At 38.3% G+C, this 17,520-nt stretch overlaps 1 protein-coding gene across 8 annotated transcripts in view; it reads left to right on the forward strand.

The window, feature by feature from the left end:
• LOC140739829 (semaphorin-4E-like) overlaps positions 1 to 17,520 on the forward strand; it is a 146,182-nt gene that overhangs the window by 103,907 nt on the left and 24,755 nt on the right. For all 8 annotated transcript variants that reach the window (XR_012101760.1, XM_073068411.1, XM_073068409.1 and 5 more), the window contains 6 exons: positions 1,092 to 1,190; positions 7,214 to 7,313; positions 10,086 to 10,196; positions 11,265 to 11,416; positions 13,057 to 13,232; positions 15,764 to 15,920. Coding sequence is in view for 7 of the 8 variants with exons in the window: in XM_073068411.1 (XP_072924512.1) it covers positions 1,092 to 1,190; positions 7,214 to 7,313; positions 10,086 to 10,196; positions 11,265 to 11,416; positions 13,057 to 13,232; positions 15,764 to 15,920 (795 nt within the window). In the remaining variant the exon portion in view is untranslated. The remainder of the gene's footprint in view (positions 1 to 1,091; positions 1,191 to 7,213; positions 7,314 to 10,085; positions 10,197 to 11,264; positions 11,417 to 13,056; positions 13,233 to 15,763; positions 15,921 to 17,520) is intronic.

Genomic DNA, 17,520 nt, shown 5'->3' on the forward strand with positions numbered 1-17,520 from the left:
TGTAATTGCATAATTAGCACAGAAAGAAAGAAGTTAACCCAACCAGTCAATACACAAACAAGGGAGAATCTGCAGATGCTGGAAATCTGAGCAACCTACACAAAATGCTGGAGGAATTCAACGGGCCAAGCAATATCTATGGGAAAAAGTACAGTTTATGTATCAAGCCGAAACCCTTCAGCGGGACTGGGGGAAAAAAACTGAGGAGTAGATTTATGGGGGGAGGGGAAGAGAGAACCACCAGATGATAGATGAAACCTGGAAGCGGAGAGATGAAGTAAAGAGCTGGGCAGTTAATTGCTGAAAGAGATAGAAGGCCATGGAAGAAAGAATAAGGGCAAAGGAGCACCAGAGGGAGGTGATGGGTGGAGAAGGAGATAAGTTGAGAGAGGGAAAAAGGGATGGGAAATGCCTGGTCTGCTGAATTCCTCCAGCATTTTGTGTGTGTTGCCCAACCAATCAATTATTTATGTTTTCTTCCAACATCTTTACTCCTTCTCCATCTACCTCCATGAGAACATTATCCATTCCTTTCTCATTCAAACTTAAGCAATTTGTCATTATAAATTAGTAATAAAATTGAATTTATCATTTATACTTTGAAAGAGTCCAGTATATATAGGTCAGATCCTCAGAGAGAGGACCTATTTATACGTCCAACCTGATATTCATCTGCTTCATGGCATAATGCAAGTCAGAATGATAGCTTTTCATCGTTTTAATATAGGAGTGGCAATGCGTATTTCAGCTTCTGGAACCTGTTTTGTTGCAAAATACCATGTCATTTGTAGGGAAAATAATGTATAATTTTTATTCTGGAGATATCTTTCCCTTTTGTAATGAACTAATAAATTTAACATATATTTTCTCAATTATGCAGTTTTTATTTAATGGTGATATGTTTGAGGGATAAAAATTGGAACCCAAATCAATCTCACATAGAAACTCCAACAAAAGTAAACTTCCTTACTCTTGTTTTTTGTAGTATATGCTATATGATTTAAAGATAGAAAAGTATATGGAATTGATCTGTTTGAATTGACTTTGGAAATTCACTGTCTTCAGCATTTATACATATTTTTGCGTTACAGACCGATTGCCGTAACTATATACGCATTCTCCACTGGTTAAATGAATCTAGAATGTATGTATGTGGAACAAATGCATTTCAACCAACATGTGATAATTTGGTAAGTACTCATACAGATATATGTTTTACATATCCAAAAGTGGGATAATAAAATTATTTACAGTAGGCTGAGTGTAAAAATGGGTATCTTAAGTTTGGTGTACATTAGTAGGCTACGATTACAAATAACAGAAATCTAAGATAAAGCAGTAAGCAGCATGTTGCAGATACTTACTTGACTAAACAATATTAAGTTCAAGTTGAACTTCAGTTTATTGTCATTCAACTGCCAAATGAAACAACGTTCCTCTGGACCAAGGTGCACAACCCAGCACATATAACTCACACACATAGCACATAAAGTAATATCACCACTAGTAAATTAACAAATTATAAGGTGTATTTACGACACAAGCTAAAAAGTAAACAGTGTAACGCTACTGGTGCTTCATACATGATGAGACCTGGGTGGTGGCAGGGAGTTCATTAATCTTATGGCCTGGGGAAGAAGCTGTTTCCATTCCTAACAGTTCTCATCCTAATGCTACGGCAACTCCTGCCCAATGGGAGAGTTTCAAAGATATTATTGCACAGATGGGAGGGGTCACTGACAATGCTAAGGGCACTGTGCATGCAGCACTCCTGTTAAATATCGCAAATGGGTGTAAGAGGGATCCTGATGATCCTCTCAGCAGTGCTCGTAATCCTTTGTAGGGACTTGCTATCAGAGGCCTTTCAATTCCCATACCAGACAGTGATGCAGCTGGTCAGGACACTCTCAATGATACTCCTGTAAAATATGATTAAAAAGTGAGGGTGGGGGTGAGTCTCCTTAGAGAGTAGAGATGCTGCTGTGCTTTCTTTACCAAAGAGGTGGTATTGAGAGACCAGGTGAGATTGTCCATTAAGTGCACTCTCAGAAACTTGGTGCTCCTAGCTCTCTCCACAGAGAAGCTATGCATGACCAGTGAAGAGTGGTCATCCTGCACCTTCTTAAAGTCCATAATCACCTCTTATATCTTGTCCATGTTGTGACTCAAGTTGTTGTGCTGGAGGAAGAAATAAAACAGAATTAATATTAAAATTGATGCCAGTTCTGATGCCAACCTGAAAGACAAACATTTTTTTAATGTTTTAATTGTGATGACCTTCTGAGGAAATGCTGTTCCCCATGCTTACCTTGGATTTCATCAGAACTATCAGAAACCAAACTCATCCAAAATATGCTTAGTTCTCCAATAAAGAAAAGATCACAATGAGCATTGAGTGTTGTACACTAAATTGGAAGAAGAACAAATGAATTTCAGCTTTACCTGGAAGAAATGTGTGGATCTCTGAAGTTTGGGAAAAAAAGGAGTAAGAGGGCCAAGGCTGCATAGAAAGTTGCCATGAGGATTAAGAATTGGTGAAGATAGAAGATTGAACTGGAGTGTCACAAATGTCCAGTAATAGTTTGTTCAGTTACTGAAAGGAAAGGAGAGAGTAAGGTTATCTGATGTTGGATCACATTGTAGACAGTGGAAATGATGAGGAGTGACCTGCTGAACATGCAGACTAGTGGATGGAAGCTGAAGATAAGGGGAACTTTATCTTGTTCTTGATGGAAGGAGCAGTTTCATGTTCCTGGGCATCAACATTTCAGAGGATCTACCTAGGGCCCAACATACCAAGAAGGAACTTCATCAGCTTGAATTCATTAAGAGTTTGAGGAAATTTGATATGTTATCAGATGTACAGATGTACCATGGAGAGCATTCTGACTGGTTCCATCAACACCTGGTATAGAGGCTCCAATATGCAGGATTGAAAGAAGCTGTAGAGGATTGTTGACTCAGCCAGCTCCATCACAGGCACAACCCTCCCTGCCATTGAGACATCTTCAAGAGGCAGCGCCTTTAGAAGATCATATCCATCATTAAGGACCTTCCCCATTGGAGATATGTTCTCTTATTACTATATTGGGGTGGAGATACAGGAGCCTGAAGACCCACATTCGACATTTCAGGAACAGATCCTTCCCTTCCACCATCAAATTTCTGAATGGTGCATGAATCCTTGAACACTACTTCATTATTCCTCTACTGCTCCAGCTATAAGTTATAATAATTTTGATGTTTTGCATTGTAATACTAACACCAAACAACAAATTGCACAACATATGTCAGCAATAATAAACCTGATTCTGAAATCAGGTGTAGAAGTCAAGGAAAGAGAAGAGACAGAGCTGAATACTGCGAAAATGAAAGTAGAATGGAAATTTTCAACACTATCAGTCTGAAGTTTCAATTTTTTTAATTGATTCATTTATAGGCTGTGGGCATTGCCAGCTAAGCCAACATTTATTGCCCATCCCTAGTTGCGCTTGAGAAGGTGGTGATAAGCTGTCTTCTTGAACTGCTGTAGTCCTTGAAGTGTAGGTACACCCACAGTGCTGTATGGGTTGGGAATTCCATGATTTTGACCTATGACAATGAAAGAATGGCGATATGTTTACAAGTCAGAATGGTGAGTGATTGTGGGTCTAGAAGATGCTGCCTTAGGAACTTCAGTGTGTTGTTGCAGTGCATCTTGTAGATAGTACACACTGCTGCAACTTGTTCATCAATGGTGGAGAGATTGGATGCTTGTGGAAGGGGTACCGATCAAGTGGGCTGTTTTGTACTAGATGGTGTCAAGCTTCTTGAGTGTTGATGGAGCTGCAGTCATCCAGGTGAGTGGCAAATATTCCATTACACTCCTGACCTGAGCTTTGTCGATGATGGACAGACTTTGGGGAGTCAGGAGGTAAGTTACATGCCATAGGGTTCCTAGATTTTGACCTGCTCTGGTAGCCACGGGGTTTGTATGGCTCAACTAGTTCAGTTTCCTGTCAATAGTAACCCCCAGGATGTTGATAGTATGAGATTCAGTGATGGTGACACCACTGAATGTCAATGGAACTTCCTCAAAGGGTGGGTTTTGAGTGCTTTGGTTTCCTCTATCACCCTAAAGATGTAAATTGTCACTGTAATTTGCTGCTGTGCTATGAGTGAGTGGTAGAATCAGGGGGAATTAATGGGAAGATGAGGATAATAGGTCACAGGGAAAATTCTTTGAGAATGGGATACTCTAGGTGACAGATAAGCTCGATAGGCCAAAATGGCCATGTGTAGTAAATATGTTACCAGGAAAGCAGGTGAGGGAGGGAGCCTAAATAACGTATCCCACTAAGAGGCAGGCATTGCTTAGAACCTTGCAGGTTTCTATAGTTGTAATTTTCCATTGATAAATCATTGAATACATTCACTTGGAGCATTACCACAATAAAGCAGCATCCATCATCAAAGATGCCAAAACCATTCAGGACATGTCCTCTTTTCACTACTACCATTGGGCAGAAGGCATAGAAGCCTTAATTCCCTCACCACCAGGTTAAGGAACAATTACTACTCTACAAACATTAGGCTCTTGAACCATCATGGATAAGACCAAGGAAGAAAGGGAAGGGCGAGGAACACCAGAGGGAGATGATGAGCAGGCGAGGAAATAAGGTGAGAGAGGGAAACGGGAATGGTGAAGGGCAATTACCGGAAGTTCTAGTATTCGGTTTTCATACCATCAGGTTGGAGGCTACAATATAAGGAATGGGATACAATATAATATAAGGAATGAGAATGGGAAGTAGAATTGAAATGGGTGGCCACCAGGAGTTACCCCTTTCTCTGGCAGATGGAGCATGGGAACCCATTCTGACATGTCAGTCCATGGCCTCCTCTACTGCTGTGATGAGGCCACACTCAGGTTGGTGGAGCAACACATTATATTCTGTCTCTTTCTTCCATGGTCTTCTACCCTCACCTATTAGAATCTCCCTTCTCCAGCCCTTTATCTCTTTTACCTATCAGCTTCCCAGCTGTTTTACTTCACCCCTCCCCTTCTTCTGGTTTCACCTATCATCTATCACCTACCATCTTGTACTTCTTCCTCCCCTCCCCCCATCTTCTTACTCCGACTTCTCATATTTTTTTCCAGTTCTGATGTAGGATCAGCCCAAAACGGCAACTGTTTACTCTTTCCATAGATGCTGCCTGGCCTGCTGAGTTCCTCCAGCGTTTTGTATGTGTTGCTTGGATTTCTAGTATCTGCGGATTTTCTTGTCTTAGAGATTTTTCAAATTCTGGAAATCTTGGAACTAACAGATCTTGTTTTGATTTTTTTTCTTTTAGAAGAAAAATGCTGATTTACTCTGATGTTCTGAGCAGATTTTTAACCAATCTAGTTTTACTGTCTAAAAATAATGCAATGATATGCAATACCATCTTCAGCTTGGTACATGTAATATTTGCTCTATAATTTAAAAATAATAATTTAAATCCTGTTATTTTAAAACATTTTATAAGATCACAAAAAATTAGTAGAAGGAGGAGTAGGCCATTTCACTATTCAAACTACCCTGCTGTTCATCTATAGCAACTTTGTCCAATGCTATCAAATCTATTGACTTCTGTTTTGAATGAACTCAATGACTGAACCTTCTGGGGCCGAGAATTCTAAAGCCTCACCCTCTTCTGAATGCTAAATGAGTTTATTATTGTCACACGTATCAAGATACAATGAAAAGTTTGTCTTGCATACCGTTCATATGGATCAAATCATTACACAGTGCATTGAGGTAGAATAATGTAAAATGTGAAAAAAGCAGAATAAAGTGAAAAAGTGACTGTAAAAGTGCAGTGCAGGTAAATGATAAAATACAAAATCATAAGAGGTAGATTGTGAGGTCAAGAGTCTGTCTTAGCATACAAGAGGTCTATTCAAGAGTCTGATAACAGTGGGATTGAAGCTGTCCTTGAGCCTGGTGATACATGCTTTCAAGCTTTGTATCTCCTGCCCACTGGGGATGGGTGTGGTCTTCGATAATGCCGACTAGCTCCATTGCTGAAAAATCGTATTTTTAGGATTATCTTGAACAGAATCCAAATGTATAATCTATCCAAACCTGTTTAAGAACTGAACCTTTGGTTACATCCATGTGTATGCTTGCAATATCTACTTGAAACTTGACATTGTTCAATTAAACAAGTTAAATTGCTGAGTTAACCATGGGTACCAGAACACAGTGAGTGAGTGTTTTCAGCACTTAACTGAGAACTTCATGACTCAAGGCTCTACTTGCTGGCTCCTTTGATTTATTTATGCCATTTTACATCATTGTGAAGTAAATAATGCCCTAAACACTTCTTCTCTGTGAAGATTCTCAGCATAATTTCTCTACTTATAATTATGATTTTAGTTTTCAAGTATGTTTTTACTTACTGGATTTTCATCTTCCAATATTTGTTTTCAAAATCCCCCTTCCTTCCCTCCTGTGATTTTCCTTTCAAGTGTCCTGAAGTCATGGATTTGTACAGACAAACAATCCATGGGTAATATCAGTTCTCAAAAGCCTTGTCCTTCTAATCATAAGTGAAAGCAATGGTCAAAGATCTGGAGAACTAACGTTACCTATTTGATTATGAATAATCCAGTTCTTCTCATGTCAAAACGATACTCTGCTGCTAACGGAATTGCAGCTGTACCCTAATTTTACTTCACCCAAGGTTCAAGTCCATCTTGCAACAGTGATCTTAAATTTTGATCAAATCTTGGAGATCAGCCTAATTATATATATATTTTTTCTTTCTATATGCAGCCTGCTTTTTCCTTTGTAATGTAAAACATAGTGAGGCCAACTATCTATAATGGCTAAAGCTTCAGTGCTGCCCGACCCGCTGAGTTCCTCCAGCGTGTTGTGCAAGTTCCAATAGGAACTTGGTTGGCAAACAAATATAGTATGCCTGTATTTCTAATCTTGTAACTGGCCTTTTTTGGATAGTGGTGGCTAGAAATTCTTCAAACCAACAACAAAATACAGTGTAAACAGAGCTTCTTAAAGGGAAACCCATTGTCTGCAATTGCTCTATATAAATGCTCAGCACTACTGAGCTGTCGCATTCATATCACTACAAAGTTTCAAACAAAAACTATTGTCACATTGTCACCAGGAAATTACCTCAGCTGAACACTTGGAACAAAGCATTACCATGATGATTTGTTGTTTGGCAGGTTATTAACAACAGCAAAATCCTTCTAGAAAAAAATCCTCAAGAAAGTAAAGGGAAGTGTCCTTTTGACCCTACTCAGAAGTATGCATCCGTAATGGTCGGTATGTTGTGTTCTTTAATATAATTTAATGAAATTATTTTTTCAATTTAAATCTGTCACATTGCATGTAGGAAACCTGGTAAAAGAAGTGAAATGTTTCTTATTATATTTAGTGTCCTTCAGATCGAACACATTACATCTTGTTTTGTAAGTAGTATTTTGGAGGCAGCATACTGTGAAGTGCCACAAACAACAGTAAAGAAGTTGATCTCTTATTCTTATTTTTGGTAGTAACCAAAATGAAAATGTTGCTGAAGGCTCTTGGATTAGTGCCATAGGATCCTTATGTTGTACCTGATCTGGGAAACAGGAATTTGATTTAACGTCATAACCAACAGATAACACCACTGGCAATGCAACACTTCCTCAGTATCACACTCAAATGTCAGTTTAGATTGTATCCTCGAGTAAACAATGGTCATAATCTACAAAAAAAAGTAATTTAATAAAATGCAGCTTCCAGTTGTGTGCCAAAAGAACGGATTATAGAAGATAGAATTATCCCCCAAAATAATTCCAGACTCTAGAAACCTAAAATAAAAATATAATGTTTTATATCTGTAAATGTTTTCTGCACATCAAGCAGCAATAGGAATATTAACTTACTCGATAGCAGTTACATTTGCGGTATATTCTATGCATGTTTAAATTTAAGTATTAAGCCTAATAGTGGAGTAAGAGGAAACAACACCCTAGTATGATTTTGCAGTGAAGGCACAATAAGCACTGTGGGGGTCAATGGGAACAGTGGTGGGGATCCACAATTAGCTCCACGCCATTCAGCCAACAAGGAGATGGATATCAAAACAGTAGCAGTCTGGTAATTTTAAGAGACAGAACAGTACAGCATAGGAACAGACCCTTCAGCCCACAATATCCCTCCATTCTCTGCACATTCACATGCCTGTCTATGAGCCTCTTAAATGCCTATATGGTATTTGCCTTCACTACCACTCCTGGCGGGGCATTCCAGAAGTAAGAAACTCCACCCACACATCTCCTTTGAACTTACCTCTTCTCATCTTAAATACATGCCCACATATTTTAGACATTTCAACCCTGGGAAAAAGATACTCTTTCTTTGCTTCTCTTAATCTTATAAACCTCTGTGAAGTTTTCCCTCAGCCTCCGCCACTCCAGTAAAAACAACCCAAGTTTGTCCAATCTCTCTTTATAACACATGCCCTCTAATCCAAACAGGGTATGAATAAACCTCTTCTGCACCATTCCCAAAGTCTCTACATTCTTACTATAATGGAACGACCAGAATTGAATGCAATACTCCAGATGCAGCCTAACCTAGGTTTAATAAAGCTGCAACATAACTTCCTGACTCTTGAACTCAATGCCATGATTAATAAAGATAGGCAAGCATGCCATATACTTTCTTTACTACCCTTAAACCTGTGCAGTCACTTTCATGGCGCTATAGACTTCAATTCCAAAATGCTTCTGTACATCACACTTAAATATCCTGCAATTAACAATATATTGTCCTTGTATATTTGACTTCTCAAAGTGCAACACCTCACACTTGGCCAGGTTAAACTTCCATCTGCCATTTCTCCCCCCCATACTCTGTAACTGATCTAAATCCTTAGGTAGTCTTCTACACCATCCACAACACCATTAGTATTTGTATCACTTGGAAATTTAGAAATCCACTTATCCATATTTTCATTCAAGTCATTCATAAATATCAGAAACAGCAGAGGTCCCAGAATAGATGCCTATGGATCACACTAGTAGCAGATCTCCAGAATAAGTCCGTTGACCTTTTGGTCAAGATTATGTATTATCTTTGGGCGCAGACAAGCCTAGATTCTTTTATGAAAGATGAGGCTTATTATTAAATAACATCAACCTTAAAAGCCAAGATCACAAAATACCCTGTTGGCTGAGGTGCTTGATATTGTGCCATCGTCCAAGGAATTATTGTTTGAAAAAAATAACTGTCACCTTTCTTGAGCATCCTATCAGAATCAGAATCAGATTTAATATCACCGGCATACTGTATGTCATGAAATTTGTCGTACAATACATAATAATAAAAACTATAAATTACAGTAAGTATAAATAAAAAATAAATTAAATAAGTAGTACAAAAAAGAGAGGGAAAAATACTGGGGAAGTGTTCATGGATCCATTGTCTATTCTGAAATCTAATGGCGGAGGAGAAGAAGCCATTCCTGAACATTGACTGTTCCCAAAACAGATCAACCAGTAAAATATTATGTTGGAAAGAAGGAAACTAAATTGCATATAGCCTCGTCGTAGAGAGAGCAATACAACAATAATTACTAATCTGCTTTTAATGATCTGTGTTGAGTTGTAAATGAATAAAATGAGATGAAAGACATACTTTGCTTGAATATCTTGTCTGAAAGATGATATATTTGATAAAGCAGCATCTTCTCGGTGCACAAGGCTCAAACCAAGTCTTTTGATTCTGACATTAAATTAACCATGGCGAAATCATGCTTTAGATTTAATTATTGGTTTCAAGTGAAATAGGACAGAACAGAGAATAATTGTGAAATCTGTTAAAAAATACTTTTTGAACTGGATGAAGCATGTAATTGAGCTGTAAGTATTTAGTTAATAGTATTGAATACAATCAATCTGGTAGAAGATGGAAACCAAAATCCCATTCTGTTAATTTGAAACAAACACTAATTTCCAGCCAGTTTAGAGTGCAAGGTGTGATAATTATAATTTCAAAGCCATTATTGAAGAAGGAGTGAAAGCACCATTCTGATTTAATATATTTTAGATGGAGAATTTTACTCTGCAACAGCAAATAACTTTCTTGGTTCTGAGCCTATTCTACTCCGTAGCCTGAAGAACAACCTGAGGACAGAGTACAAGACTTCATGGCTAAATGGTGAGCATATCTTATGCACTTTGCTAAAGGTCACTGGTGGCAATTTTTTTGTTATTCAAATTTATTTATGGGTAAGAGATACAGGGAAGTGGGATGGAGAGCTGCATATAATTTGATGTTTTCATTTACTGCAGTATAGAAGTACCAAATATAGTCTAAAGCCATGGTGAATTTCATTTGAAGATTGATTTTCTTTTTACAGGTTAGGTGTTGATTTAAATAGGCCTCTCCATTATACTACTTCAAAAATGTGTGAAACTAAATCTAACATTTTTATTTGGTATTCTTGTGAATTAAACATTAATCTAATTTTTGATTATATGTATTATGAAGTTAGATCATCAAAATACTGACTCCTAAAAAAAAAACATGTAAAAGAGAGCAAAGGGGGTTGGGAGAGGTGGGGTGAAATTTCTCCAATTGATCTTTTATCAAGGTGAGAGATACTATGACTAAGAAATGAAAAACAAGCCTATTTATTGAAGCACAGCAAGATTAATTATTAAAGAAGTATCTGTTTCAAGGCATCAACGTGCCTTAGCCCTAACAAAGAAATAATACTGGAAGAACTCAGTAGATCAAGTAATATCTATGAAGGTAAAAGGTACAAGTTGATATTTTGGGTTGAGATCTACATCAGGACTCTGAGAAGCAGGAGAGACCGTCAGTATATAGCAGTATTGGCGATATTGTGCAGTATAGAGGCTGATAGGTGAAAGTGGAACCAGGTGGAAAGAGGATGATAGGCAAATAAAACCAGTGGGGGGGGGGGGGGATGTCGAGAAACAGAGGCTGATAGGTGTTCACCTGCTCACTTAGTTTTCTTCTCACTTTTGTTCACTGCTTCTATCCCCTCACCCCATTCACCTATCATGCTCCGTCCATCTGGTTCTGCTATCACCAATATAAATATAGGCCAATATTTTCTTAAGTAATATTACTTTGTTTTAGAGCTTTGAGTTTTTTTCCAAAAACTTGATTTGTTTCATTATCTATACAATGTCAACTTAATATTCTTCTATTAAATTGATTACGGTTGTTAGATAATTGTTCTTTATTTTGAAACAGAGCCCAACTTTATATATTTGGATGTGGTTCAAGAAAGTAAAGATAGTACTGATGGTGATGATGATAAGATATATCTATTCTTCAGTGAAACTGCTGTTGAGTTCGAATTCTACAATAAACTACTGGTTTCAAGAATTGCACGAGTATGTAAGGTAGGCATAGGTAACTTTCATATGGAGACTAGGCAATTTCATTTCTAGAATATGGGACATACTGTAATTTTCTGTACAAGTTGAAAAAAGTTGAGTTTTCTTCACATAAATTCTTTGAGAGCTTATTTTATTCTGACTCTCAAATCTTTGGGTTGTGATTTCTGAATTTTGCAAAGGTGAATTTTCATAATCCAAATGGCTGTATTCCAAGGATTGCCTGTATTAATTTTGCACTATGTCTAAATTCTCCAGAACATTATATAACACTTTGATAGAGTGATTTCACAAATTGCGTTAACAGTCCTACTACATTTTACTGGCAGTGCAGTAATTTTATGATAGTTTGTTGTAAGGGTGGGGAGGAAATGGTGGATGTGGTGGGTCTCAGCCCTTGGGAATATGACCTCATGTTGCCAGTAGTTAACTAATTCCAGTAATTAAGGCATATTAATTCAATTAACAGAGACTGGAGCGATTCCATCTATTTCAAACACCTTGCAGACAACCGGCCATTGTGTACCATTTTAAATTTAATTGTATTAGCATATGAAACTAGATTCTAAATATGTGTTGGAACTATTTCTTTTACACAAAGAACACGAGTCAGTCATATTTATTCACATTTATTTTAAATTCTGAAAAATTTAGAAATACTCAGCAGATTTTGCAATATTTAGAGACAGAAACAAACAAAATTAACTTTTAGGATGTGTGACCTTTCACCACAACCTTTTGAATATTAATTTGCTTTCCCCAACTATGCCCTATACATTGGATTAGAGAATCTATGTGGAGGAGGGAAGTGATTTAAGGGTAGGATGTGAAATATTTTAAGGGAAGTCCCTAAACCTATGGCGTGAACATATTTTATTGTTTTTTTATGGCTATAGGTTATGTGGCATGCATGTATCTTAAAAAATGAAGCTGGGAAACCCAAAAGTTGTAATGGTGACAAGATCTACAGGCATCATAAGGCAGGGAGAAAAGAAAGCCTTGGATTACAAGGGGTGATTGATAAGTTTGTGGCCTAAGGTAGAAGGAGTCAATTTAAAAAAACCTAGCACATTTGTTTTTCAACATAGTCCTGTCCCACATTTACACACTTCGTCCAGCAGTCGTAGAGCATATGGATCTTGGACCTCCAGAAAGTGTCCACAGATGGGTGATTGATAAGTTCGTGGCCTAAGGCAGAAGGAGATGAGTTATACAGCTCTCGTTACATGCACATACAGGTAAACTCTGAATGATTATGCAGAAAGTTTAGAGTTAATAACTCATCTCCTTCTACCTTAGGCCACGAACTTATCAATCACCCATCTGTGGACACTTTCTGGAGGTCCACGTCTGTTGGACTAAGTGTGTAAATGTAGGAGGGGACGATGTTGAAAAACAAATCTGCTAGGTTTTCTAAAATTGACTCCTTCTACCTTAGGCCACGAACTTATCAATCACCCCTCATTTATAGAGCTTTACTTGATTTTGTGGTGTTATGAAATGTCACAAAATTGAATCATTCCTCTTGGTACCCTGTGCAGTATTGCTATTAGGGAGATCTGGCAGTTGAATCAGATGTATTACTCAAGCTTAAGATGGGGACTTTAACTGAGTTTCTGTTGATTCTTGCCCATTTCTTTATTCAGGGAGATCTAGGTGGCCAGCGAACCCTCCAGAGGAAGTGGACCAGCTTTCTGAAAGCCAGTTTAATATGTTCTGCTCCCGAAATAAACTTTCCATTTAACATTATTCAAGATGTCTTTGTGTTGAGGGCAGCAAACTGGAGAGACAATATTTTCTATGCAGTTTTTACTCCACAGTGGTAAGAATAACCAGTTGTTTGTAAGCCAAGCAAATTATGTGGCCTAAATTCTTGTAAAATCTATTTAAGAAATTAAAGTTTTAATAGTTATGTTGTAGTTCTGTTTCTTCAATAGGTTTTCCTTGTCTTTACAATGATTCTTTTTAGAGTATACTAGGTATAGCATTGATAGATGATGAAGCTGTTGCTGGCAATCCAAACTCTAATTTTCCATGGAAAGATGGCAATGAGCCATCTTGAATCACTACAGTCCACATATATGAATTATATATTATGCTCAGCTTTATGTTGGTAGCTTACCAAAAGCCTTTTGAAAATCTAGATATACCACATTCGGTGGTTCCCCTTTATCTTTTCAGTTAAACCCTAAAAAAGTTCAATGGGACTTGTTAAATACTGTTTTACTATTGTGTTTCTTAAGGTTTGTCATAGCTGGGGGCAAGAGGGTAGTGGGGATAAGCTCCCACTACCTATTAAATGCTCCCAATGGCGAGCATCTCAAATAGCCTCTGACTACCAAGTCCTGCTCTTGGCTTTCACGTGTGGCTTTGCTACTAGGCCTGGCAGAACTGTTTTTACTGACTGAAGAAAGGGCAAAGGCAGGTTACTGGTGCCTTAAAACCAGTCACTTCAGGCAATTGGGGCTCGTCAGCTATTGTTAGCAGCTCTTCTAGGACAAGGAAATCTCCGATTTCAAATCTCTTGCTTCCTTGCGGCTATACCCGTTCATAGCGATAGTTTTGGGAGTAAACCCCAAGGAAAAATCCAGTGCTGGAGTCCCTAAATCAGTCTGACATTGAGTTCAACATGACTGGCAACTCCTGTGATGGCAGTGATGCTAAACTGTATCAGTCTCTGCTGTTCCTTTGGATTCATCACTTGCATGGAGAGGGGCGGCCTGCTACATGGGCAACAACTTGCTCTCCATATCATACATGCCCTGATTTGCATACTGGCTTGTGTATTGGCTTCAACACCCAGGACACAACATCCATGGTCAACCTCGACCAACAGAGGGCCATATATGATTTTACTATTTTCTATGTCCTCTTTTCCTGAATTATTTTTACAGGTAAATTCTGGAAAACTGTTGCATAACCTTGATTATTTCTGCAGCCACCTCCTTTAGAATCCTGGCATCCATATCATGCGAGGAGTTGTTGACTTTAGTGATCTGCATTTGCCAAGTATTTTCAATTTTATTAATTGCTCTAGGTTTCTCACTGCCACTGGCCCTCAGTGCTCTGCAATTCCTGATGTGTTTAATTGTTTTAAAATTCAATTACTTAACTTTGTTTTGTTCAGCATTATTCCATTGAAAACTGATTCTTTGCCCCGAATGATATACAGTATAGTAATCCAACACTGGCATACTGAATATACAAGTTCATCTTTTTTTTTATCAACCCAAGAAACAATTAAATTTCATATTCAGTTCTATAGACATGCTGAATTAACTAACCTTAATCTGGACATTATTTGGGATGCAAAATTGGACCTTACTATACTGGGGGAGAAGTCAATGAACAAAATAAGTATAAATACAGTATTCCTGATATTGGAAAGCATTGGTATAGTCCTAATACACCAGGAAAGCTGATTTCAAAAATAAAGCATGCTGGGAATTTTAGATAATGATAGGACCAGACCTGGTCATCAGACTTTTTGTTGTTGAATAGCCTGGTGCCACAGAGTGTTCCAAGCTCGCAGCACAGTGTTCATTTGGCAAGGTACCTATATAAGGCATCATATCCCAAATTGAAAAAGAGAGTGCTGTGAAATCATGTATAGTATGATGCAAAAGTAGATTATTGGCTTTTCTTGCAAAAGAGTTGAAGGATTAAAGAAAGGAACTCTTGGTGCAAATGGATGCCATTTGGCCTGATGAATCAGACTACTTTCCTTCTCCATGGTCTAGTAAAGATGAGTACTGTTATAATGTTCTATTTGTCACTCTGTTTGAGATCAACTAAAGAGTACTGACCAGGTATTATGACTGTTTCCACTTTTTTGTTTTTGTTTCAGGTGTTCATCATCTGCAGCATTTTATAATTTACTAGCTTGCTGCTCATGTTTTTTAAAATTTTATTTTATCACAGCATTGTTGTTACTTTGTCATTGCCTATTATGCCGATGGCATTTATTCTTTCATCTATTCATCAAAGAGCCTGTTAAGACCCAGGTATGAAAGCCTGACTAAACCTAGAGACCACTTAACAGTTATATTTCAACAGTGAACTTGTGTTTGTGCCGATTGATCCCGCTCTTAGTCAAAAAGAGTGTTGTAACTTGACTGGAGAAAAGAGAGAATAATTTTACAAACTTACCACACTGAATCAGTAAGGTGCATAATTATGTAAGTTCATCATTACATTAATAATGAGGTAAATGAGAAGTGTTTTAAAATTGAATGGGGCCTGTCAGCAATCATTTAATAAAAGGCTTAATGTTGGTTATAGAGAGAAAATTGCATGCAGGTTTGTGAACAATTGTTTTGTGATAAAGATATAATGTAGCACTAAATTGTTTAGGGGGAAACAAGACATGTCTGCAGTTTGTGCCTTTGGAATGTCAAAAATTCAGGAGGTGTTCAATGAAGGGAAATTCAAGTCACCTGTAACAGTAGAACAATCTCGTATCAAGTGGGTGATGTACAGTGGAACAGTTCCTGTCCCTCGTCCAGGTGCTGTAAGTATTAAGACTTCCCTTGAAAGAAAATGAGTCTTCTGAGTAATTTAATAGATACGGTACTTTTCCAGGCTTTTCCATACTATATTGACATTTTTCTTTGATTCAATAAGCAAGAATTTTGAGTTCAACTTCACGGCTATTGAAATGAGTTTAGGCTTTATGTTATTACTCTACTCAATACTCAGGAAGTTTTCCCAGAAATGAGAAATGAATGGAATCAGCACCAAAAGGGGCCATTATGCCACCATATATAGAGATGTTCTGACAGCATTGTCAGACCAGAACATGGTGCAAGTCCTTGCCCACACTATTGCTATACTAGGAACCTGAAGTGAAACCCTGCAGTCAAGAAGCATGCCCCATAGATGAATTATGCATTGGTCAAGTGCAGAGCTTATGAAGACTCATGTAGTTTGGGCTTGGGTGAGCAGTGCATGTGCTCAGCATTCTGATGTCATTAATGCCTGTTGTCTGCAATGGAAGTTGATTTCTCCCTCTCTTTGTGTAGCTGTGAAGATTTCTTTATGATTCTGTAAGGGGACCTACAAGGAATCCTTCAAGGAAAGTTTGGTAGTGCTACACAGAAGATTTTAAACTCATGAGGCAGTGTAGTTAGTGAGGATGCTGACTCGTTTGTAGAAAATAGAACAGCCAAGTCTAGAAAGCACAGCAATCAGCAGCAGGAGAAGAAGCGTAAAAGAACCAGCAGGCTTAACAGCATTTGCTTTAATGCAAGGAACCTCACAAATAGAAACATAGAAAACCTACAGCACAACACAGGCCCTTCGGCTCACAACGCTGTGCTTAACATGCACTTACTTCAGAAATTATTTGGGGTAACCCTTAGCCCTCTGATTTTCTAAGCTCAATGTACCTACCCAGGAGTCTCTTAAAAGATGCTATCATATCCGCCTCCATCACCGTCGCCGGCAGCTCATTTCACACACTCACCACTCTCTGCAAAAAATCTACCCCTGACATCTCCTCTGTACCTACTTCCAAGCACCTTAAAACTGTGCTCTCTCATGTTAGCCATTTCAGGCCTGGGAAAAAGCCTCTGACTATCCACTCGATCAATGCTTCTCATCATCTTATGCACCTCTATCAAGTCACCTCTCATCCTATGCTGCTCTAAGGAGAAAAGGCAAAGCTCACTCAACCTATTCTCATAAGGCATGCTCCCCAATCCAGGCAACATCCTTGTAAATCTCCTCTGCACCCTTTCTATAGTTTCCACAACCTTCCTGTAGTGAAGCGACCAGAACCGAGCACAGTACTCCAAGTGGGGTCTGACCAGGGTCCTATGTAACTGTAACATTACCTCTCAACTCTTAAACTCAATCCCACAGTTGATGAAGGCCAATGCACCATATGCCTTCTTAACCATACAGTCAACCTGCGCAGCAGCTTTGAGTGTCCAGTGGACTCGAACCCCAAGATCCCTCTGATCCTCCACACTGCCAAGAGTCATACCATTAATACTATATTGTGACCTACCAAAATGAACCACCTAACACTTACCTGGGTTGAACTCCATCTGCCACTTTTCAGTTTTGCATCCTATCAATGTCTCGCTGTAAACTCTGATAGCCATCCG

Source organism: Hemitrygon akajei, chromosome 16 (assembly GCF_048418815.1).
Source record: "Hemitrygon akajei chromosome 16, sHemAka1.3, whole genome shotgun sequence".
Lineage (NCBI taxonomy): Eukaryota > Metazoa > Chordata > Chondrichthyes > Myliobatiformes > Dasyatidae > Hemitrygon > Hemitrygon akajei.